Consider the following 24,636-nt stretch of genomic DNA (forward strand, 5'->3'; position numbering starts at 1 on the left):
AGCATGACTGTGCCCTAGCGCACAAAGGTCCATAAAGACATGATTGGATGAGTTTGGTGTGGAAGAACTTAACTGGCCCACATAGAGCCCTAACCTCAACCCCATGGAACACCTTTGGGATGAACTGGAACGGAGATTACAAGCCAGTCCTTCTCATCCAACATCAGTTCCTGACCTCACAAATGGTCTAATGGTTCCCACAGAAACAATAAAAAATCTTGTGGAAAGCCTTCCCAGAAGAGTGGGAGCTGTTATAGCTGCAAATGGGGAATAAACTTTAATATTAATGTCTATGTATTTAGAATTCAATGTCATACAACTTCCTGGTGTAATGGTCGCTTATCCGAATACCTTTGTCCATATAGTATATGTATTACTATTGCATTACAGTAAAATGTTATAAAAAATGGAGGTATCTGTTTTGGTTATCGCTATTTCCTTTTGGTGGTGGGGTGGCATTCACAGGAGAGGAAGGCACTCTTTAATGTTCTTTTATATACAGAAAAAAACAGTAAAAAGAAGGTCCAAAACATCCAGTTTAATATAATCAAAACAAAATTCTATCACTCTTACATGCAGATTAAGATTCTGACTAGGCATACCAGTTGTAGAATGGATTTGAACAGCAAATTGTGCATCCAGACAGAGGCTGTCAATGCTTGGCTAGTAGGTAAATTGATGTACACAAGAACCATTCTTGGGCAGATACAGAGATATACAGAGGCTCTGGTCATAGGGCATTTGAATTTAGTTTACAGTAACAGGCAGTCTATGCATTAGCGTCTAAAATGCTGTTTGAATTATTGATGTAACTTAAAAGCACACAACTGCACTCAGTTAATCAACTACTGTCTTTACAAGTAAGACTCAACAATTGCCAATTTTCTTTGTCAGATCTATTAAATGTTTGCCCATTTTTTTAAAAATACATTTTATTTTGTGGTATAAGATTCCTTTTTATCTCAAGTCAGTAGTCCAAGGTGATACCCTGTATTAGACAAACACAGAATAAAAGATATGAAGTAACATTGGCTTCTAGGACTGTACAGAGCTCTTCTATTGGAATGCTTTCTTCAAACTGTGGCAGAGCTGGCATTTGAGATGACTATAGTGAGCGATTGGCTATAGGCATGACTGTACTTACCATATGTATAACTTCTAAATTGTGAGAAATACATTATTGTAACAAATTATAAAAAAAGTTGAGTTTTATCAAGCTATTGTTAAGTGCCGACTGTCATATATTTACATGCGTATGTCTGGTATTTATATCCTTATTTCTGATTACAGCATGCCTGGATTATTCTATGTTAGCTAACGTGTGCCACCTAGAGGCAATTGTATGTATTACACACACATGTAAATCAAAATATAGTTTTCAGAAAATATTTGGTTCCGTTTATAAGGAGTCAAAAGTATATGTACATAAGTGCAGACAATAATATACAATTGAATATACATGAGTTGAAGTAATGAAAGACACAAGTTGCAACAGTAACAACAGTTCCAACATATAGTGTAAAAGCATGTGTGTATGTTAGTGTATGGTGTTAGTATGAGTATGTGTGTTAGTATTTGGTGTCAGCTGGTGTATAGTTTTTGAGTGTCAAGGGTTAGCCTAGGGTCAGTGTGTGTGAGGGAGATACTGTGTATGATGTATGCAACTGTATTTTATTTACGAGGGGAGTGGGATGTGCTACAACACCGTTCCCGTGACCCGGAGTTTCTCCGTGGTGACACAGTGACCTGGAGAAGTGGACAGGTTTGGGCATGATGAACACAATGTTTAAGGAAGCACAGTTGTCAATGCATGTTGATGTCAAATTTTCAACACAATAAAATGTCTTACCTCAAAATATTCTTTGAATTGACAAAGCTGTTCTTTATAACAGAATGATCTAAATGTATGAAATTACAAGGGTTCAAATGAACCATGAGTGTAAGCCTTGATAACAAAATTAGGTGTTATGCAGTGATTTAAAATGTGTATGTAGGTTACATTTAATCAATTAGGATTACTTCTGCAACAAACTTTAACCCACTTAATACCATGTGTTGGAAGAAATGTAATGGCGGTAAATCCAGTGTTCACTGCAGTTAAGTGTTGCCCATACTAGCCAGGCACAAAGGGGCAGTACTGGAATGAGCTGAGGTCAAAAACATGTATGTAAAGCCAGATTTTTATCACAAATAAAAAAGAATTCTGCAATCTTTGCCATTTGCACCATAAATATTTATGTGATTACATAGCAAGGTGCGTCATGTGTATCACAATCAGTGCCATATTAAGATCTCCAAGAGGGTTTCATTTCATGGGAACGCTGCTGTGAGCAACGGTACACTATCCTTCAAGGAATGCCCGATCACTACTGTATGTGTCACATCGGCTTCAGACCTGCACCATCCTTTTTTACCTTTTCAGACACACTGTAGCTTAGATGTAGCTCGCAGACAGTGCAAGCTTCATGAAGAAGGGACTTGTGTGATGTAAGAGGGAGAAATTACCATAAAGCCAATCAGGGCTGGTGCAAGGATTTTTGCGACCCTAGGCAAAACATAATTTTGCCGCCCCCTGGCTCCACCCCCACAAACCCCTCCCATTTTCCACACCCACTTATACGGAGCGTCATTACAATAGGGGTGCCACGCAAGCGTGGCGTGGCGCTCCCATAAGGTCCTCCTAACTGGCTGACTCACTCCCACTCCTCCCCATAGTGACCGCGAGCAGTGGCGCTTACTGAATGACTGCGGCTTGCGGCTGCAGCCTGCACTGCCTGCGCGGCTGCCTGCCTCCCATCAAGTGACCACGGCCACGCTTCTAATGAATGACCATGGCCGCCGGTTTGCAGCTGAAGGCTGCGCGGCTGCCGGTGCCCCATCCAAGTAGGCGCCTACTTTGCCTATAGGTAGCGCAGGCCCTGAAGCCAATTACCTATGCAAGGTAGCGGGTGTGTGCTGTAGCAACCCTCTAACTCATAAGCCTCACCAGCTATGGAAGTTTGCGAGTGTATAGAAGCTAAAACGGCATTTCCTACTCTCTCATGCTCTATCACACTCACTCTCTCTTAATGTCCGAATATTGCAGTCAGATTTGCAGAGAAATAGAGGTGCAGAAACACATATTAATAATAATATTAAATAGTACATATTAATAATATGTACTATTACATGCATATATAAAGGGATAAGAATTGCAGAAAAGTCACATGATGATGTTGCCAATGGAGGGGCACCTGAAAAAGTTGTTACCCTGCAACCCACTAGGGATGGCACTGCATATGTGCATTGGCCCATGTTGTGTGGATTTGTGGCCAGTATGTTGAATTAGTTACTTGTAAACATTCTTTAATTGAGCATTGTCTGGATTTTAGACTCTGGTTAGATTTGCTATGCCCGTCACCAAAGAAAGTGTCAGCTTCACACACCCATATAGTCAGACGCCACCTAGTGGCCGCATTTCCCAACGCACCCATCGTACGTGATGACGTCTCCCGCTTTCACCATTTGACCTCTCTTGACTTATAAGAAAGCTCAAGAATCGAAACTGGTTCGCGGTTGGTGGGCGTGGCCGTGACGAAGCTGCAGTGGCCAATGGGGAGGCACGGTGTAGTCAGATGGTGGGGAGGCTGCGTAAGGTGTCATGGCGGCTTCCAGGAGTTGCCGGTCTGGGCTGATGTGTGCATTGTTGTGTAGAGTGCCCTTACCGCTGCCTCACAGGCGCTGTGGGATGAGGCAGCTGGCGGCGCGGTGGCCTCTGCTTCGCAGGACGTTTAGCCAAACAGCGGACACTTCCGCTGTGACCGTGGACCTGGGAGGCAGGTAACGAATGACATGTAACAGGGGGAAGGTGACGTTGAAACGCACGTGGGGAATAGCAACATGTGAAATAGGAAATGGCATTGACATTTTATATGTTTAGTGTTCGAACCAACTAGTTTCAGTATTTGTTCATCTGTTTAAATATTCCATTACTATACAAAACAATTGAGATATCGCATAATAGTATGCATCTTTGTGTGTATATACCGGTATATATGTAGTGGTCTTACCATGGTAACCTATTGTTAATGTTATAGCAATAATAGTGTTCTTGCTCACTGGACTATGATGTTTATTACTGTGATGTTAAGACCACTTTTCAAGCATCATGCATAAATCGCTTTTTAAACAACCTGTAGTGTGATCTGATTCATATCACCTGCCCACTGACAGTTCAGTGATTAAACCCCACAGATGTAAAGCCTGTCAGGAAACTGAATTGTTACACATTTATGACTTTGTGCCATTTTCTGCTTCCTTCCATTCCATTACTATCCTATCTATAATAATATTATAGTAGGATGTGGCTCAATGTACACTCATAAACTTAAGCTGTAGTTTATATTTAACATCAACGCACGCCTTTTTCTGTAGCTGTTTAAGCTTATTAATGCATACCGTGTTCTGGAGACATCTCAAGTGACGTGATTATTTCTTCTTGCAGTGTTGTAAATATACACAAAGAATAACAATATATAACACTTTGATTTCTTTCCCATCATGACCAGTCCAGTTGTGTAACTTTTATATGCTAATATGATTGTTTTTGTTTTTTATTAAAAGAAGCTTTCCCCCCCCCCCTCTTTATAGGAAGTTGGAGCTTTCCTCTGGGAAGCTTGCAAGATTTGCAGATGGATGTGCTGTTGCAAAGGTAATTTTCCGTAAATCACATAAACCTTAACCTTTATCTTTTTTTCATTTTTTTTAAGAAACATTTGTCTTTCAGATGCTTATGTATATATCTATATATCTATATATCTTAAAAATTGAAATGAAATTATAATCCACTGGTGATTATAGTAAAATTATGCTAATACTCTTGTTACTAAATATTAGTATTAGAAATACTGTTCCTAGCACTGTGTAATGCTCAAAAAATTCCCACAAATAATTATATTCTATATTCACGTTTTGTTTTTTTTGTGTTTTGTTTTTTTTAAGCTGGGAACACTTTTTTTTTTTTTTTCTTTCTCACCGGTCAACACATTTCAATGTATTCTGCTGTCTGAAAAAAGGCTCTATCTAGGGACAGTTTATACGCTAGCAAGATTCTCCAGCAAAATGGCCTGTGTTGACCCAGCATAACGTATATTTTATTTTATTAAGGAGACTGAATAATCTTATACATTATGCAGGGCCAACCAAGTTCTTCCTGCAGCAGAAACTCTCTGGCTTTGGACCTTCGTAATGTGTGGTGCTATGTAAGAGATGAAAAACTCCTGACTCCTGTCAACTCTCCATTTAGTAAAACATAATTATCTTACTGATGTTGTGAACCTTTGAGATAGAATTCCCATAGAATAAACCTTTTAAATGAAAAAGAGGTGTGTGCAGCTTTGCAAAGATATAAGTTCCTTGCCTCTATGGCATTTAGTTAAATCATTGATTATGTGGGCATGTTATCATAAAATATTTCTAATGTTTACATTCCCTGTTTGATGTGCTTAATTTTCCAAGTTAGGTGAGACGTCTGTACTGGTAACTGCTGTCAGCAAGACAAAGCCTTCTCCATCTCAGTTCATGCCATTAGTGGTGAGTATTCATTTTAAGAACTTTTTTGCTATCTCTGTTCACTTGATGCCTACAGAAATCTTCATATTAGGAATGTTGTGGCAACTGGTGAATAATTATTTGATAGTTCCATATAGCTGTGTCTTATGCATACAAAGCCAACTGAGCCAATTCTGCACTATTAGCAGACCAAAGTGGGGGAGTAAAAAACCTGAGCATGAATCTAACATCTTAAAGAGAGAATACATAATTCAAACATAACATTTATTAAAATGAATCTAAAGGAAAACCTCCTTTTTGGGGTACAAAATAAAACACCCAAGTGAAACAATGTTCCATTCCATTTAGTAGACCCAGTATCACTCCCTTTTTTGCTGCTTTCAGCAGCTGAAGATACGTAATATCCAGTTGACCCTTAATCTGCTGTGCAAAAGTGTCTCGATTTGCACTAGTCTTACTGGCAGTTTAAAGATTTAAAAAGTTTTTTTTTTTTTTTTTTTTTTTAAGGATCTTAAGCTGCGCCGATCCTTTTTATAATGAAATGTTTACTATGTTTCAGGTTGATTATCGCCAAAAATCAGCCGCATCTGGAAGGATACCTACAAATCACCTAAGAAGAGAAATGGGATCCAGTCATAATGAAATCTTAACTAGCAGAATAATAGGTATTTCAAACATCTCATTTTTTTGTGACCTGTCTTTAAACATCTCTCCCCTAGAATTAATTCCCTTGGATTTCCCAAATTACCACTTTGGTTCATATATTACGGTTGTATCTGTCATCATTGTACAACAAATCGGCTGCTTTGTTTCTTCTTGATTTACTTATGCACCTCATCAGGCTTAGCCATGTGTGACTCAGATTTTTGTTTTCTAATGTTAACATATTGTATTCCTTATTTTAGGTATGATTGTGTCTTTTAGTAAACTTGTGATACAGAGACTCTGTAAATATATTTTTTAGGATTCAAAAAAATCTAGAACTCCCCATGTGATAGTACAGCTCACTTTACGAATAGTAATGTTATCCATAAATACATAAATGGAAATTATTTTTGTCCCCTATTTTGCAGATCGATCAATTCGGCCTCTTTTTCCTGCCGGCTACTTCTATGATACACAGGTTAGTGAAATAGTATTATCATTGTTACATTTAATTTGATGCCCCCCCTTATATTTTCCCTTTTGATACTGATCAGTGCAATAGATCACCAGAATACAGAACTTTACATTTCGCCACAGAGCTTTAAATTTCTGTAGAAACTATTCAAAACCATCTTTACAAATATATACACACACACACCTGTATAGGTAAGCTACCACTTCTGTCATGCTCAGTAATTATCCTAAAAGTAATAATCTGCTGCTGGATCTATAGGCTACCCAATTAATGCAAACTTGCACTTGTACAATTGGCTCTGTTGTGTTCTGAATTCTTCTCTGGGTTAGATAATATAGAAGCAGAAATACGTATTAATCAACTCCAATCAGCTAGGCAGCTGGGTGTCAATCGCAAGCAATCTGAGTGTCAGATATATGGCCTTCTATAACAATAAATTAATAATGCTGTTTTGGACCCAGAGGACATTATCCAAAGAAGTCAGTGATGGTTTTTTAGTGGACTGGCTTTTATTGAGCAAGATGCAAAGTCACAAACTTTTAAGTCCCTTATAGACCTCATGAAGCTATGCTCCAGAAAGCAATCTTTGGGGCTGCCTTTTGGAGCAGTGCTACTATAAGCTGCATGCAATTGATGTGTACACTTAAAATATATCCGATGCTCCTTAGAAGTTAACATCCTAGCAGCATGTATGTGGTAGAGCCAAGATATGTATTTACCACTAGCGAAGATGCTTTGCATGGTGCATTGGATTTATGCCTTCCATACTTGCATTGTGTTATCTTCTTAATTTATATATTTCACTGGTGCTATTGGTTTATTTTTTTATCCTCCGTCAGGTCCTGTGCAATTTACTGGCAGTAGATGGTGTACATGAACCTGATGTCTTAGCCATTAATGGAGGTAGTACTTTCACGCTTATTGTTTCTGATTAAACATCCATTTGATTTACCAAACGGCAGTAAAACCTAATTTATATCGTCTTTTGTTATATTGCACCCAGCATTCTACCTGCTAAGAGTGTGCATCATTTTATTTGTATTTAAAACGGTACATGAACATTATACTTATCGTTCTGGGACTCTTGCAATTATGGCACCAATTCCCCTCGCAGAGTAAAGATATGTGTTTAATGGAAGCCCTTTCCTGACAGTGATTGGCTGCTTATAGCAAAGAGCAAAAAATAGGCTGCTGCCGTCAAGCTGCAGTTGCTTCAGCAGAGAAGAATGCATGTTAAGTGTTATTTCAGAGACGATACGCTGTCCTTACTTGCCTGGGGTTGTGGTATGTTTATGGTACCGATTAATGTAGCCACTGGGTCTAGGGATTTTTACCTATAGTTACTTACCCTTTCAAGTTAAACGATACTGAGCCACAAGTACTTATTTTTGCCTATATATAAAATGTACTTTTTTCTGAAACTTGTTATAATCTGTAGCAATAAGGTAATCTTAAATCTGCAATGTATAAAGGTTTTAAATGTTTTAAATCTGTTGCTTTATGGCAGTAAATGTAATAACTGCCATAAAATTAAACACTTAAGTTTTCTCTTTTTCTAGCTTCTGCAGCACTTGCAGTGTCAGACATACCATGGAATGGACCAGTCGGTACGTTCCCCCCTCTGATGATTTTGTAACCATTACATTTTAGTAGTAACAGTAGTGACAACTCTATAGAAAAATACATTTTGCGCAAAACCATTAATCCTCTGTTTTTCCCCCTTCTCGTTTAGGTGCTGTCAGAGTGGGTCTGGTTGATGGAGAGTTTATTATTAATCCCACCCGAAAAGAAATGTCATTAAGTACATTGAATCTCGTAATCACTGGACGTAGTCAAAGCCAGATAGGTAAGGTGACTCAGGGCTCAAATATCAGTTCTGAGCTTTAGTTGACTTCAGCTAATTGTAATGCACTTCCCATGAAGTTGGATAATTACATATCCATTCAGCTTCTTGGTTGATTTAAGATTGTTTAGTTTATGGTCATTAAATATATTGGCATGGGGGGGGCAATTGCCTTCAGTCCATTTTGGGCCTCTTCTTTTTTTTCATGTCTTCCTTTGCAATTTCAAGTATAGCGACCACATTTACAAGGAATTTAGACGGCGTTTATTCTGCTGTGTTTTCTGCAGACTGAATGGCTACCATGTATGCCTTGTGTTGTCTTATTTCTGGGCCACTTTGCTGGATTTGCCCATTGGGTTAAACCGAGTTAGTCGTCCCATGATAACTCGTTACCATTACATTAACTGGGAGAAAATAAATTCCTATCTTCTTAAAGCAAACTTCACAAATACGTTACATTTCCTGCAATGACTTATGCTGTGTTTACAATTCTAGACTTCTAAGTTCAGTTGCAAGTTTTATTTCCTACATGCACTGGGGATGTATATTTTTCTATGTATTAGTACAATATAGCCTTGATAGCGATTTACTTTATTGAAGAGTAGTGTGGTTAATACTGGTAAACTAATTAAAAAAAATATATATGCTTTTAGTAACTAGTAGTCCAAATAAATCCATAATTGCACTCTACAAAAACATATAGGAGCAACACTTCTCTTATTTGAGTGTATTAAGTATCTCTAGTATTGAGTGCTTTAGGACAGGGCTCCACAAATCCCAGGCGCCAGGTCGCCATGGTGACAGAGAATTTTGTCCTGGCGCCTAGGTGTTTGTCAGCCTCTTACATCCACAAAAAATTGCCCCCGTGTCACCACGCGGGGGCGCTGCTGCTGTCTGCCCAGGAGTCTCCCACGGAGTGATCCTGTAGGCTGAAACCGCGGTTGCAGAAAAACCAGCAATCGTGTTTTCAGCTTCCACAGGCAGCTTCAGGGAAGGGGGTTGTGTGTTGATTAGGACCTGACACAACACCCCCCAGCTGCCTGATCGCTCTATGAGAGCGACAGTGCAGCGTTAACCCCTTCAGTGCCATGATCGTGGCATTTTAGGGGTTAATTCCCGTTTTGTACGGGGCTCTGCTGCTGGTTGTCTGCCTGGAAGCCCAGGCAGACCAGCAACAGCAAAAACGAGCCCCCACAAGCCCTTTGATGAGTCCTGTAGGCATTGAAGCCTACAGCAGTCATCAGAGACTCCCCCCTGCAATGGCTGGTCTATAGACCAGCCATTGCGTCCCAGCTGCCAGAGGCAGCTTCACAGGGACAGGGGAGAGGGTTCTTCGGTCTCCACATGGGTGTGGAGAGCAGCCCCAACACCCCCCTGCTGCCTGATCGCTCCATGAGAGCGACAGTGCAGCGTTAACCCCTTCAATGCCACAATCGTGTATGACACATTTGTGGCATTGCAGGGGTTAACATTTGTCCCCACAAGCTTGTGGGGACTAAATATCAGTCAATGCTGTGCTCCAAAAAAAAAAAAAAAAAAACCAGCACTGACCTGAAAGTCCAGGGTGCTTCCAGGTCAAACGCTGTGAGTGCAGTAAGTGGGCTGTTAGTTTAAAAAAAAAAATAAAAAAAAATCCTGGCTCCTAACTTTTTTTAGCTGGCGCCTAGATTCACAACAAATTTGTCAAGCCCTGCTTTAGGAGCATAGATTTCTACTTGTAAACCAAGACTGACACATAGGTGCCCACCTTTGTATGGTAAGTTCCATGAGAGGCAACAGAACATAGAGCTTATAATACATTGTGGGCTGGTATTGGTTTTCTTTCCTCTTACTCGTGTCGGTATAAAGTATATCTTTGTTGTTTCCAGTCATGATAGAGGCTGCGGCAGAGAATGTACTTCAACAAGAGTTTTGTCATGCTGTGAAACTTGGGGTGAAACACAGTCAACAGATTATTCAAGGTATCCAGCAGCTGGCAAAAGAGCATGGGAAGGAAAAGAGAACGCTACAGAAGGCTTTCCTGGCCCCAATTGAGATTGTAGAGTGTGCTAAAGAGTAAGTGGAGTTATAACCACATTTCAGTTTAGAATGTTAGTAGTGGTTAAGGATATCTGTAGTGTGTGTGTATGTGTATATATATATATATATATATATATATATATATATATATATATATATATATATATATATATATATATATAATATATAGGAGTTTAAGTTGCAGAAGTGTATACATTGATTTTCTAGTAATACTGGTTTATTATCAAAAGCAGCAGAGTGTCGTAAACGTTGAACAGTCTGCTCCCAGGTTACTCTCCTGGTCATCAATGTGCATCTAATATGTGTTCCGTTTTTAACAGGTATTCATCTGAAAAGATATATCAAGTATTCTCTGATTTTACGCATGACAAAGTAAGTTAAAAACAATTTGCTTAACACAGAAGGTAGCTAGATACAATTTGTACATTGCAGTGGTAGTGTAGTTAAATATGTTGTGTTTCCTAAGGCTTCATTAATGAAAGGTTGTATATTTGAATGCATCAAGGCAGAGAGGGGAGTTCAGCTGGATTACACCTTGGGTAAAGGTCCGTCATCACCTTAGGCTCACCAAAGTTGCAACGTTAAATGCATTAATACTGGTTATTGCCTACATATTTTAGTCAGTTTAATTAAGTACACTATAAAAAAATGTTTTTTTTATTTATTTCAAATCATGCAGTACGTTGCTGCATTTTGTTTTTGTTTTTTCTTTCTGTAGAATGTATGTGTGTTTTAGTGAGCAGCTTTTCTGTGATGGTCATAGACTACCTACATTTCTTGAAATTCATGGTAGATGTGATTATTGCATAATGTATACCTTAATACTACCAAGCCTGTGTGCTGGACCTATTTCTCTTAAGCCCTTTTTTTGTTTGAAAATCCTAAAAAAAAAGTCATTATTTATTACATTATTTATTACATTGTTAGTATTTGCTCAGATTTCTAGAGATGAAGCCATAAAGAAGATCAGGCTTGAAACAGAGGAAATGTTAAAAGGTACCCTTACAGTTACGTTCTTTTTCTTTCATGTTTTAAAGTGACACAATTTTTAGCACAAAACTGCTGCTGGAGTAATGTGTCCTCTCGAATCAAAAGTTGGAATTTGTTGTGACTTATACAGAGGTTTTTGTTTGTTTTGTTTGCTTTTAGACCAAGTTTACATCTTTTTATATAAAGTAACTATGTTAATACGGCTATGATAAAACTGGGCTGCTATGTTTAACTTGTATTCTTCCATATTTAATATTGGGATTTGTTCACTGATCTGAACAGCAAGAATGAGTTGTCACAAAATTGTTAATGATTCCCATTCTTGTGCTTCTTTTTTATAGAAAACTTTCCAAATGCAGATCCCTTCGAAGTAATGGAATCATTTAATGTTGTCTGCAAAGACGTTTTTAGAAGTATTGTTTTGAATGAATACAGAAGGTATTGTATGCATTATTTTTTAGATCTTGTAATAGATTGGTTGAAATGTTTCACACCTCCCTGACGTATTTTTTCCCCCCGCCTTTAAAGATGCGATGGTAGAGACCTAACATCTCTCCGAAACATAAACTGTGAAATTGATCTGTTCAAACCCCTTCATGGATCTGCTTTATTCCAGAGAGGACAAACACAGGTATGTTTGGAATAAGTGATCAATAAGATGACAAGGAGTGTTGATGTTTACCTGAAATACTTGGTAATATTTTGGTAAATTCAGCAATTTGTACAAAGCATCAAAATTCTCATCTGTCAATCGTGGGTCCACACTCTCTCATGCTCTCACGCACACTCATTCTAGCTCACGATCTCTAAATGTTTCCCTACCTTTTCTGCCAACCCCTTTAATTTTGGCATCTTCTGTCTTCAATCCTTAATCTTCTTTCTCTGTCCGTATCTCCACGGACATAATTCAGCACCTTCAGCCAAAGTGGCGGCGCTGCGGTGACGTCTTCCCCGATCCTCCAATCGGGGAAGAGGACATAAACGTAAGTGCCAACTGAAGGTGATTATGGCAGTGCTTGCGGTGACATCCTTACCTGATCCTCCGAATGGGGGAGAGGACATCATTGCAAGCACCGCCATAATACCCTCGGTTCATGGGCAAAATGACAGTGACGTTCTCTCTCCCCCATTTGGAGGATTGTGGAGGACGTCACTGCAGCGCCGCCGTTTTGGCAGAAGATGCCAGTTATGTCCAACAAGATGCAGACTAAGAAAGAAGATTAAGGATCAAAGAGAGAAGGCGTAAGCGGTCGGCAGAGAAGGTAGGGAAAATTTAGATACAAGAGTGAGAGAGAATGTGGGCACCGGGCAACAAATTTCATTCCCAAATTAAAAATGCCCCCTTAATTTTCAGCCAAATTGAATGGGCAGGGAACGGAAATCGCTGCCTGAAAACCAATGGGCTAAAAACAAACAGGAAAATTTGAATTGTTTTTGGCCCCATTGCACGTCTAATTGGTACCCGGTTTTTAATGTTTGAACTAACCGTTTTAAACTTCCATCCATGTGTCGCGTATTGCTCTGCTAGAGTGCAAATGTATGTTAAATGGGTGTGTATTAGCTATTCAAGTGTTATGACAGAGCAAAGAGGGGATAATGGGGAAAAGGGTATCCATGCAGGTAAATAGTAATCAGTAAGCCTTATAAAAAACATTTACCTTTTACAATTTTGTAAAATATATGGCTATTAATTTTTATTTTGTTATCTAGGTTCTGTCTACTGTAGCTTTTGATTCAATTGAATCAAGTATGAAATTTGATCAAATTGCATCAGCTGTAAGGTATGTAGATCACATGCTATTAATTTTAACCCATTTTACTCATTGGCAAAACAAGGCAGTTCTTGTCACAATGATGTATCAACCTTGTTAACTTCTAAAAATAAGCTAAACTTTGGATGAACAACAAAATGTGTTGACATGTTATGTGTGTTCATCTGAGGTTGTATTTACCTAATTCTTAGACCTATTAAGAAACAGAGGTGTGTGTATATATATATATATATTGTAGGTGCTTATATATATATATATATTATATATATGCCGCATATTTCGTGTCAATCTTTTTTACACCTAAATTTTGAATGTATTTTTATTCATATGTTTTTGTCTTTTCCCAGTGGTGTGAAAGATAGAAATTTTATGCTACATTATGAGGTAAGGGGGTAGGTTGATTTTTGCACCACTTAGATGTAATACATACTATATTTTATTAATATTGGCTAGTACAAACTGTGCAAATCTATTGTTTGCTGTGCCCTGGCATGATTTTCTTTATGTAGATGTGTAAGTGATACCCTTAAATGCGTTACCCGGCTTATAAAAATGAAAAATGTTTCCCGTTAAAGTAATCTTCCTCGGTCGCCTCCTCTGAGTAACGGTGGAATGTGGTCTATAGCCAAAAACCTTTTTACCCCTCTTGGCATTTTTTCCTATTTTGTTGCATTACAACCTTGAATTAAAACTGACTTTACACAGCATGCCTACCACTTTGAATATTAAAATTTATTGTAAAACAAACACAATAAGAAAAAAAAAAAAGAACTTGAGCGTGCGTAACTATTCGACCCCCAACCCACCCGGTCCATACCTTGTAGAGCCACATTTTGCAGCAATTACAGCTGCAAGTCTCTTGGGGTGTGTTTCTATAAGCTTCCATTTTTCAAGGCAAAACCGCTTCAGCTCCTTCAAGTTAAATGAGTTCCGTTGGTGTACAGCAATCTTTGTCATACTACAGATTCTGAATTGAGGTCTGGGCTTTGACTAAGCCAGAGGTCCCTCCAGCTGCTGCAGAACTACATCTCCCATACTCCTCAGCCAGCCCCTTAGCTGAAAGAGCGTTATGGGAGATGTAGTCCTGCAGGAGCTGGAGGGCCGCAGCTTGGCCACCCCTGGACTAAGCCATTCCAATACGTTGAAATGTATCCCCTTAAACCACTAGAATGTTGCTTTAGCAGTATGCTCAAATCTCTGGAAGACAAACAGGTTTCCCTCAAGAATTTCCCTGTATTTAGCACCATCCGTCGTTCCTTTAACCCTGACCGGTTTCCCAGTCCCTGGCGATGGAGAAACTTCCCCACAGCTTCATGCTGCCACCACCGTGCTTCACACTGATTTGAGGTGTTGGGTTTGCGCCTGCGTTTTCCTTTCCTTCTTAAAAGTTATTTTCTTCACTTGACCAATTTGGACTATTTTGTGTATGTCTATTCAATGAAATCCAATAAAAATCTATTTTAATTCCAGGTTGTAAAGCAACAAAATAGGATAAATGATAGGGGGTGAATACCTTTGCATTCGGATTTAAACAGATTGCAAATGTACCAAATTTTGGTAAACTCTGCGATATGTACAAATCAGAGGACATAGGTGGGCCTCTCTAAATGTCTCCCTACCTTCTCTGCATCTTCTATCTTCTTCTGTCTTCAATCTGTTATCTTTGTCCGCATCTCTGCAGACATAACCTGGAGGGAACTTCCTCCGATCGGGGGAGAGGACGTCACCGGAAGCGCTGTTATATCGCCCTAAATTTAATTTAGGGCAATATGACAGTGCTTCTGCTTCTGGACATCACCCGAAGCACCACCATTTTGGCGGATGTTACCTCCAGCTTATGTCTGCGGAGATGCAGATTGAAGGGAGAAGAGAAAGTGGTTGGCAGAGAAGATAGGGAAACAGAGTGAGAGAGAAAGTGAAGATGGGCCCCAGCCAACAAGTTTAAAACATTTCTGGCCCAGCTCAATGAGTAAGTAATGCAATTCTTGCCTGAAAACTAATGGGCCAAAAGCTAACTGAAACATATGAACGAATCGTTAACATTGGATAAGGAGTCCTTCCCCAGTTTATTGATTTACAAAATAAAAACGCAGTTGTTAATACACTGATAATTCTTTGTTGTACATAAAAAGTAACCACTGCCGATGTCGTTTTTATGTCATTCAGTTTCCCCCATACGCCACAAATGAAATTGGAAAGGTGACGGGCGTTAACAGACGAGAGTTAGGTCATGGTAAGTGTGTACAATAGGCTGGAAAACTGCTTCAGACATTGCTTGTTCGATCGTAACCTGGCATTATATCTGACTTCAGGTGCCCTGGCAGAAAAGTCTTTGAGACCAGTTATCCCAAAAGAATTTCCTTTCACAATAAGAGTGACGTCGGAAGTATTAGAATCAAATGGTAAGTGTTCTAATCTAATGTTCAGAGGTTTGGGCCACCTGTTTAGCAAGTATGTTAAAATAGCAATTTTTATGTATCTGGCTACAATTTTACAAATTTGGCTTAAGGCAAAATCTTTAATTTACTGTTGTAGGGAAACATGTCTCCTTTAAAGTTGCTCTCTACTGGAAGACGTTGCAGATTCTACTTTTATTTTAATGGACGTACTTGCAAAACTACTGCAAACTAAGTTTGTTTTGCAATACATTTGTGTTTTTTGTCATTTCAGAGGTGAAATGTAAGAGCAAGAGGCCATAGTCTACATCTATGCCTCTGACCCTCTGGTTTTTAACGTTGGGAAGCTTGACTCTACAGAGGGTGTATAGCTGGTAGAGCCCCCCAGAAGTTGTAGAGACTAATATAGTGAGGGAATTTAAACATTTATCCTGAATCTAAGATAAGGCCAAGAACAGATTTAAAGCCTGCGTCTCAACACTAGTAAAGTTTCTAAGGGTTTTTTTTTTTGTTTTTTTTTTATCAAGGAATTATGTTTAGCTTAAAACATAACTTATTGCAAGGTAAACTTGAGCTCTCTGGAACCTTGAGCTTTTGTGTAGCAAGTCTTTAGGATCTTTATTAATTCAATAGGTTCGTCTTCCATGGCTTCTGCGTGTGGTGGCAGCTTGGCATTGATGGATGCAGGTAGTGATGTTTCAATATTTACAATCCTTGACGTTTTCAAACATGTATGATTGGTTCGGGTTCCTTGTAATCAGTCCCATAACTTCTATTTGGTTTTTCGTTCTAAACGTTAGGGGTCCCTATCTCTGCCCCTGTTGCTGGAGTTGCAATTGGGCTTGTTGCAAAGTACAACTCGGCAAACAATGGAGAAATTGAAGACTATCGCTTACTTACGGATATATTGGTGAGACCTCAAATATAAAGGTTACTGTAGTTTAGTAACTGAGATCTGATATACAGAGCTGTAATTGGGGGGGGGAGATGGCCGGCCCCATGTGCCCCTCATCAAGGGAGTGCCATACTGGCACAGTCTCCTGGAAATTCCCTCTCTCAATGCAGCTCCACTTCTTCTCTTGCATCTTATTCTTCGTTCTTCTTTCTTCACCCACTTATCCGTGAACCTTCTCTCTTGCTTTGTTTCTGCAAAAAGGCAGAGGCTCCGAGCACATACTCTACCCAATTGTAGCAATGGGAAGAGGCGGTCCGCATGGTTCTGCCCTATTGCAGAAATACTGCCAGAGGCAAGAATAATGCAGACAGATTCGTAGAGAGAGAGAGGTGGAGAAACTTTTCTTATTCGGCAAATCTTCATTATTCAGGCCTCTTGGAGTACTTCCACCAAAATGGTGGAGCCAAGGTGGGGGGTAAGGGGATCCTTCGGTAGGCCTGCATCTGGGAGAAGCGGGTGAGGAAAGGAGACATGGGGCTGAAGCGTACAACAAAAAGACAGAAGACGAGGCAAGAGAAGCAAAGCTGCTTGAAAAGAGACAGGAACAAGGGGGAAGGCGGAGAAGGTAGTGAGACATTGAGAGAGCGAGTGAGCGTGGGTGTTTTACATTTTAAAGCGTGAGTGGCGGCCAAATATAGGATCTTCCCCAGATGCAAAATAGTCTAGGTGTGCCCCTGCCAATATACATTTTTAGGTTACAAGATTTCTTTTTAATACTGGTTTTGGTACCAAGGTTCTTAATATATTCGGGTGAATATTCCAACATGTCGGGGTCTGGAATATACTGTGAGATTAGTATGGCTCTGTTCACTTTTCATTTTCGCTTGCAAAACTCCTTTAGGGTATTGAGGATTACTTTGGTGACATGGATTTTAAAATGGCTGGTACCAACAAGGGAATCACAGCTTTGCAGGTATCTTTTTTGTGTGTGTACGTTGTGTTTTATAATTTATTATTTTGGTCTGTGTTGGCAGAATGTGTGATGCATTGAGCATGATTGTGCTTTCCTTATTCCAGGCAGACATTAAGATTTCTGGATTGCCACTTAAAATCGTAATGGAAGCAATTCAACAGGCAACAGGTAGGGCTGTTGGTGTTTTTTATTATCTGGTTGATGTTTTTATTTCTCCCCAGAATCCCTTAAGTGTATGTATAGATTTGTTTATTAACTATCGGTCATCGGCAAAAGTACTTTATTCTACCCCCTTGTGCATGAATGCACAGCATTGACCACTACCCACATTTAAGCTAGCATGCAAATAAATGCTAACCTTTTTAAGGTTATGTCTAATAAATATTGTACATCTAAGTGCACCAACTTTCAAATATGCTCTTTATTTTTTGCGAGTTATGCAAGTTTATTCATGGAATTTTATATACTGTTTTTCCTTAGTGGCAAAAAAGGATATTCTGCAGATCATGAATAAGGTCATTTCAAAACCACGAGCAAACAGAAAAGAAAACAGCCCAGTAGTAGGTAAAAAAAAATGTAGTGTGTATATATAATTTTATTTCCTTATTTGGTATGGGCTATTTGAACGTAAAAAAAGGGAAAAAAATAACAATTCGAATCTGCATGCGGAGACCCGCTGCATACATTTGTAAATATTATTTTGCAAATAAAATTACCTAAACTGTTGATTCTATTTTATCTGGGATATTGTAAGGAAAATCAGTGAACTCCGTTTAAACCTCTGTACAGATTTTTGCCTCGGACACTGCGTATTGTGCTTAATCTTCCTTTCTGGATCTTGATATTGTAAAATCTTTTATATTACGTATTCATGCGAAAACATAGGAATGTGAAGAAGGATACTGAAATTCATATAAACCAAAATATTTTTTTATTGTCATTTAAGAGATTAAGTCACATTGGCTTCTGTATTATGGTTGATCCATAACTTTAGAAATTATATATTCTATACTCAAATGTTTTATTAAACCAATATCTTGCGTTGCGTGTGAGTTTTAATGTGCAAAATGTTTTCTTGCCCTTATGTCATCCAGATGCCACGCAATGGAAAAAATTAATTTGTCGTCAATATTTTAATCCCTTTAGAGACTGTACAAGTTCCCTTATCAAAAAGGATGAGGTTTCTTGGGCCTGGTGGTTATAACTTAAAAAAACTTCAAGCTGAAACAGGTGAGTGGCTGTTTTTTTTAGATGTTTTCTTATTCATAGGTTTCTGAAGATGAATCAGTGTTGTTGTTGGCACAGGCTGTACATTTCAGCATTTATTTTCCCACGTTTTGCTAGACTGCCTGAAAACTCCTTAATATATCAGTTTTTGTGCAATTCCTACACCCTTGACTTGTTGGAAAATACAGAATTACCAATCTCATTAAATGTGCCAATATACAATACTAAGAATAATATATTCACTTATATGATATGAACTCATGTTAAGACATACTAGTACGGAACACTGGACCTGGGTGGGGTTTTGGTGGGATAATTCTACTTTTTGGCCACTTTCCCACCCTTGAAGACTTCAGATGGTCCCCTCTAGGGAGGGACCCAAGAAGATCCGGCCCTCCTTAAGCTTCAGCCTGGGAGAGAAGGAAGGGATGCATTTTTCTTGGGGAATCCACCCAAAGATGAACATTGAAGGACTTGGCTGCCACTGTGGCCTTACCACTTTGAGCGCTGGTTTCACCCTTTTTCATCGGACAGCAGGAGGAGGAGCGCGAGTATCTCGGACTTCTTAATTTAAATATAAAAAAAAAAATAAAAAAAATCCTCCCCAAGAACGCAGACATGACGCCTCTTACAAAGGGTGAACTGATTTATGGGGCTTACCAGTCTTTTTATATGCACAAGCGCACCTGCATGAGCTGGTCTGCTACCAAATAATATGACAAAGCTGACAAAAATTAAATTTGGCCAAATGTAGGATCCTGATTAGACAAATGACATAACTAAATAGATTAACAATCCCCTCTGACACCTGGTTTACACTTAACCTGAAACACAGTATGGTTTGCAATGGAAAGAAATTCAATGAAACAAAATGTTCTGACTTGAAAGTTATGTTTTTCTTGTATTCCAGGTGTGACTGTGAGTCCAGTAGATGAAGAGACTTTTTCTATTTTTGCTCCAACGCCCTGTGCAATGAATGAAGCAAGAGAATTTATTAATGAAGTTTGCAAAGATGATGTAAGAACCCTTTTTCTGTCATTTGTACTGGTTTAGCATATTTTATCATAAAAGTAATATATATCCTCTTTATTATTTTAGCAAGATCTCCAGTTGGAGTTTGGATCAATTTATACAGCCACAATAACTGAAATCAGGTAATGTAGAAGAATGTGTCCATTGGATTTCTCATCTGAAATTCTTTTTTTTTTTTTTTTTTGCTGACTACGTCATTAAATCATTACGGTTTTATTCCCAATGTTTGTTCATCCCTTTTGCAGAGCAAAAATATACTTGAATCCATATAGGTTAAAAAGCAATTAGTTATTCGCAAAACTGTGCTATTATTTTACATTTCTGTTGGAGCAGATTAAATAGCACTATTAAAATATAAAAAAAAATTAAAATGTCAAAATGTTTTACATATATACAAAACTGTCCGTAAGATTCATGTGTTAAGATATGCCGGTACAATCTATTAGGGAGTACTAAGGGACTGTTTGGGTGAGGGTTATGTGAAGAAGTCGGTGTTAGAAGAGCTTGAAGGTATTGCGGCGTTAAAGCACTTCAGCTCAATGATTTCACTATCCGTAATGAAGACCATCCCAGCCAGTATTAAAATTGTGCAAGTATTTTTGAGATTGTTTTTGTATGATCTAAATATACATAAAACTGTTTCCCCTTTTTATGCTTTTTTTTTTTTTTATTTATTCTTTTATCTGAACCTCTGCTTTTCAAGGGACACGGGTGCGATGGTTAAGCTTTATCCAAATATGACACCAGTGCTTCTTCATAATTCCCAGCTTGATCATCGAAAGGTATATGATCTTATATGTTGCATATCCATAAGCCCCAACCTAAAATACCGTATTGGCTCGAATATAGGCCGCACTTTTTTCCCCCCACTTTAAGTCTTTAAAGTGGGGGTGCGGCCTATATTCGGGGTCCCGGGCGCCGGGCAGGCAGCGGGGTTATGATACAGATCCCCCGCAGCGGTGCAGGGGACCTGCATCCTACTCTCCGATACGCTCAGCCTCCCCTGCCAGCACTTCCCACCGGGAGTTGTATACGCGTATTGCGTAGATGTCCCCCGCAAGACACCCGGGAGTCTGCTACGGTAAGTCGGGGGGGGGGGGGGGGGATGACAGTGGCAGCATATCTCGGGGGGGGGGGGGAGGACAGTGGCAGCATATCTCGGGGGGGTGGGGAGGAGAGGACAGTGGCAGCATATCTCGGGGGGGTGGGGAGGAGAGGACAGTGGCAGCATATCTCGGGGGGGAAGGCGACAGTGGCAGCATATCTCGGGGGGGGGGGGGACAGAGTGGTAGCATGTTTTTTTGGTGCTTTTTTAAAGAAAAAAACTTTCTTTAAAAAAGCACCAAACTTTTAGGGTGCGGCCTATATCCGAGCCAATACGGTAAGTCCTGTTGGTGTAAAGAGGCAGTTATTTTCAGGAATGCCTGTTTCTACTGGTTCTGGGTTCACTAACTTACTCCTGTTGGTCAAAAGTTTAGAAAAATACCTAAAAATAAGTTATTATAAATAAGTTAAAGCACTGGGATAGTTTTAATACTTTGAAATGGTAGTTGGTCTATACATTGTGTGTGTGTATATAATACACACACACACACACACACACACACACACACACACTGGCCACTTTATTAGGTACGCCTTGCTAGTACCTGGTTGGACCACTTTTTACCTTCAAAAGTGCCTTCATTCTTCGTGGCATACTTTCTACAAGGTGCTGGAAACATTCCTCGGAGATTTTGGTCCATATGGACATAATGCCATCACTCAGTTTTTCGTACCATTCTCTGTAAACCCTAGAGATAATTGTGCGTGAAAGTCCCAGTAGATCAGCAGTTTCTGAAATACTCAGAACTGGCGCCAACAACCATGCCACGTTCAAAGTCACTTAAATCCCATTTCTTCACCATTCTGATGCTCGGTTTAAATGCCTAAATGCATTGAGTTGCTGCCATGTGATTGGCTGGTTAGCTATGTGTGTTAACAAGCAATAGAACAGGTGTGCCTAATAATGTGGCTAGTGTGTGTATATGTATGTATGTATGTATATAAATGTATATCATTCAAACTGAAGCATACATTGTTTAGGTATTGCATTGTGTCTCCTAAAACCTCTCTAATCACATGTATGCTAACAAAGAATCTGTGTACAAACATCTTACATGTGACTTGCTGCTACAACCATTCATTAAAGTGTGATGTGAACGTTCATTGACTAAAACCTGTGTTCTAATTAATGTACATTTATAAAGAAAACAAAATCCAATAAATGCATTGGAAAATAAGTTGCTCAAAGCAAAAGAAAAATGAAAAACGATGGCTTTGTCTTATTATGGTATCTTCACTTTGTTTTCTTTATAACGTTTTGTTTTTTTCTCCTCAGATAAAGCACCCAAGTGCTCTGGGTCTTGAAATTGGGCAACAAATACAGGTATTGTCATTCATAAGGCAGTCCGCTTTTTGTATACGGTGTCATAGGACTATCCATGAAATACCAAGCATGCCTAACAGATTTAAATATTTTTCTACAAGAAAATTGTTTATCTGGGGGGGGAGGGGGAAGAGTTGTAGACTATTAGTGTATTTTATTTTATATTGTGAATGTTTTCATTCGAATAGAGGTGCGAGTCAATATCCTGACTCCCAATAGTCAATGGACAGAATTAACTAACCAAAAATGTCGGTTACCTGTTGCTATTGGTATGTTCAGCCGTTTTAATTAAAAATAATAGATTAAGGTAGTTGAAATGTAATCTGTTTAATGTGCTTTGTAGGGGCATGCTAGGACGTGTGTCAGGCGCCCGGCTAGGGAAAGGAGGGGGGATAGCGTGTATGCTGTTGGAGCATGTTTGCATGTTAGTATATGCATGTGTGTTTGGTTGGGGGCACTACCAGCTATGTTTTATACATATGTATATGATTGAAAATTGCTTGATACCCTGTACCTATATTACATTTTAACTTCATTTAAATTTTTTCTTTTTAAGTCATAAAACTTTAGTATTTAACCAAACGGTTTCTCTTAATAGGTGAAATACTTTGGTCGTGATCCAACAGATGGCAGAATGAGGCTGTCTCGAAAAGTGCTTCAGTCTCCGGCAGCTACTGTAATTAAAACACTTAGCGACAAAAACAGCATTTCAATGGGAAGCACAGACACCCCAGCATCATTACCCTAAACAAGTGATTCATATGTCTGTACATTCTGTAGATAAATGTTTTAATTATAAATCGTTTTCGTACAACTGGTTCTCTGGCCTTTTTTTCTCTCTCACGGTATTGACACAATATTTCTCGTGCTTCTCTGACCTAGCATGACCCCATCTTAACAAAATATTTCGAAATGTGCCTATATTTGTACTTCGGTATTAGCTTTGGGTGCGCCCAAAGCTTTTCTTCCCTTTTCACTTGAGTAACAGAGGTGTGTAAATGTAGCGCTTGGTAAAAAAGAAAGGTCTGTTTACTAAACGGAGAGTTGTGGTTTTAACTCCTTCATTTCGATATACATTATAAAGGGCCAATCACAGTGAGCTTCTGCTGCAGGAAAAGCTTGGCTAGCCCTGTAAAATGTATAATTTAAATCTCCTTGGCCAACAACTTATGCATAGCCAGCTCAGCCCTCCATGTTGGAGGAACTCGCTAGTGTAATAGTAATGTAAGTGAAGAAAGCCCTGAATGCTGTTAGCAAAGCTATCCTGTGACATGGTGACTTCTAGTTTGTCGTAGGACCATACCACAGACACTTCTTATATTTACAGTTATATGCACTTTATATGTATGTGGTGTCCCCATTACAAATACATAGGGGGGTTCTGAAGAATGCCCCCCCTCCCCTGCAATGTGCGGCGCGGGAGATACCTGTTCACCTGAGAGCCGGTGAAATACTTCTCACCAGTCAGATCTGGCTCGGAAGATGCTGCAGATGGGGGTCTATGGAGACATCAGTGCACCTGCCCAGTAAGCGCTCTCTCTGATTTCAGTGGATTATTCTGATCATTACATCTCAAAAGACAGAACAAACGAAAACTACCAAGGATTTCTATGAATATTTGTGAATTATATCCAGAAAGGTTTATAATCTCATTATATTGGTATTTTTGTTTCTTCAGTAACCACATCCATGTACTACCCTCTCAGTAGCAGCATCGCCTTATACTCTTCAGGCCGACAGAGAACATCACATTCCGGTATTCCTTCTCTGATCTGTTTTTTCATGTGTGGCAGAGTTTGGTTGTCCACTAAAAATGTCCAAATTGGGGCTCAAATTCATTAGATCCTTTTATAATAATAATAATAATAATAATGATGATGAAAAATAATAAAGAAAAAATTCACCCTCATTCACCCAGCTTCCATAGTACTTTTGTATGGGGCGGGTTTAATGGACAAGGGTAACTCCATGTTCAGAAGACGACTACTACTATTTAAAGATTTAGTCCCTGTATATCTATCCAGGCATATATTTATTTTTTTAATCATTTTTTACCAAAGTCTCTGGCAACCCCAGGAACAGCAAGGAGCATAAGAAGGAAAAACCTACAGAAAGAAATGACACCTGTATATTAAAAAATCCAACCCATTCTATGTATACCAGTGTTTAGGTTTTAACCAGGGACATTCAACTAAAGAAAGCTGATGTCAGAAAATTAACAAATTAACATGCAGTTTTGGAATAACAAGGTTTTTGATGCCGTTTAATTTTTACGTGATGTGATCTGTACCATGTTCCGATCTTCAAGAGCCACCTTCACAAAAAGCAGAGGATCAAAGGTGAATACTCACTGGAAGCATAGAAGAAGAC

General features: G+C 39.0%; 1 protein-coding gene across 1 annotated transcript; it reads left to right on the top strand.

The window, feature by feature from the left end:
- Positions 1–3,727: 3,727 nt before the first annotated feature.
- On the top strand, positions 3,728–23,014 carry LOC149303284 (polyribonucleotide nucleotidyltransferase 1, mitochondrial-like). Its single transcript, XM_089481416.1, has 28 exons — positions 3,728–3,819; positions 4,630–4,690; positions 5,497–5,571; positions 6,110–6,215; positions 6,624–6,673; positions 7,510–7,573; positions 8,230–8,277; positions 8,403–8,516; positions 10,382–10,568; positions 10,874–10,925; positions 11,492–11,549; positions 11,885–11,981; positions 12,072–12,174; positions 13,254–13,324; positions 13,663–13,699; positions 15,482–15,548; positions 15,628–15,717; positions 16,345–16,398; positions 16,512–16,621; positions 17,508–17,579; positions 17,684–17,747; positions 18,060–18,143; positions 18,726–18,809; positions 19,717–19,823; positions 19,905–19,960; positions 20,542–20,620; positions 22,219–22,266; positions 22,865–23,014. The coding sequence occupies exons 1-28, from the start codon at positions 3,728–3,730 to the stop codon at positions 23,012–23,014; spliced, it is 2,280 nt and encodes a 759-aa protein (XP_089337542.1).
- Positions 23,015–24,636: the final 1,622 nt, after the last annotated feature.

Source organism: Sceloporus occidentalis, unplaced genomic scaffold (assembly GCF_023333645.1).
Source record: "Sceloporus occidentalis isolate IW3139 unplaced genomic scaffold, rSceOcc1.0.p SCAF_15, whole genome shotgun sequence".
NCBI classification, from domain to species: Eukaryota; Metazoa; Chordata; class Lepidosauria; order Squamata; family Phrynosomatidae; genus Sceloporus; species Sceloporus occidentalis.

What these genes read in the sequence shown, in the direction of transcription:
- LOC149303284 (XM_089481416.1), top strand. Translation starts at nt 3,728, where the DNA reads ATGAGGCAGCTGGCGGCGCGGTGGCCTCTGCTTCGCAGGACGTTTAGC. An exon ending in CTTGGCATTGATGGATGCAG is followed by an intron (nt 16,399 to 16,511) that starts GTAGTGATGTTT and finishes TCTAAACGTTAG; the next exon opens with GGGTCCCTATCTCTGCCCCT. An exon ending in AGGGAATCACAGCTTTGCAG is followed by an intron (nt 17,580 to 17,683) that starts GTATCTTTTTTG and finishes TCCTTATTCCAG; the next exon opens with GCAGACATTAAGATTTCTGG.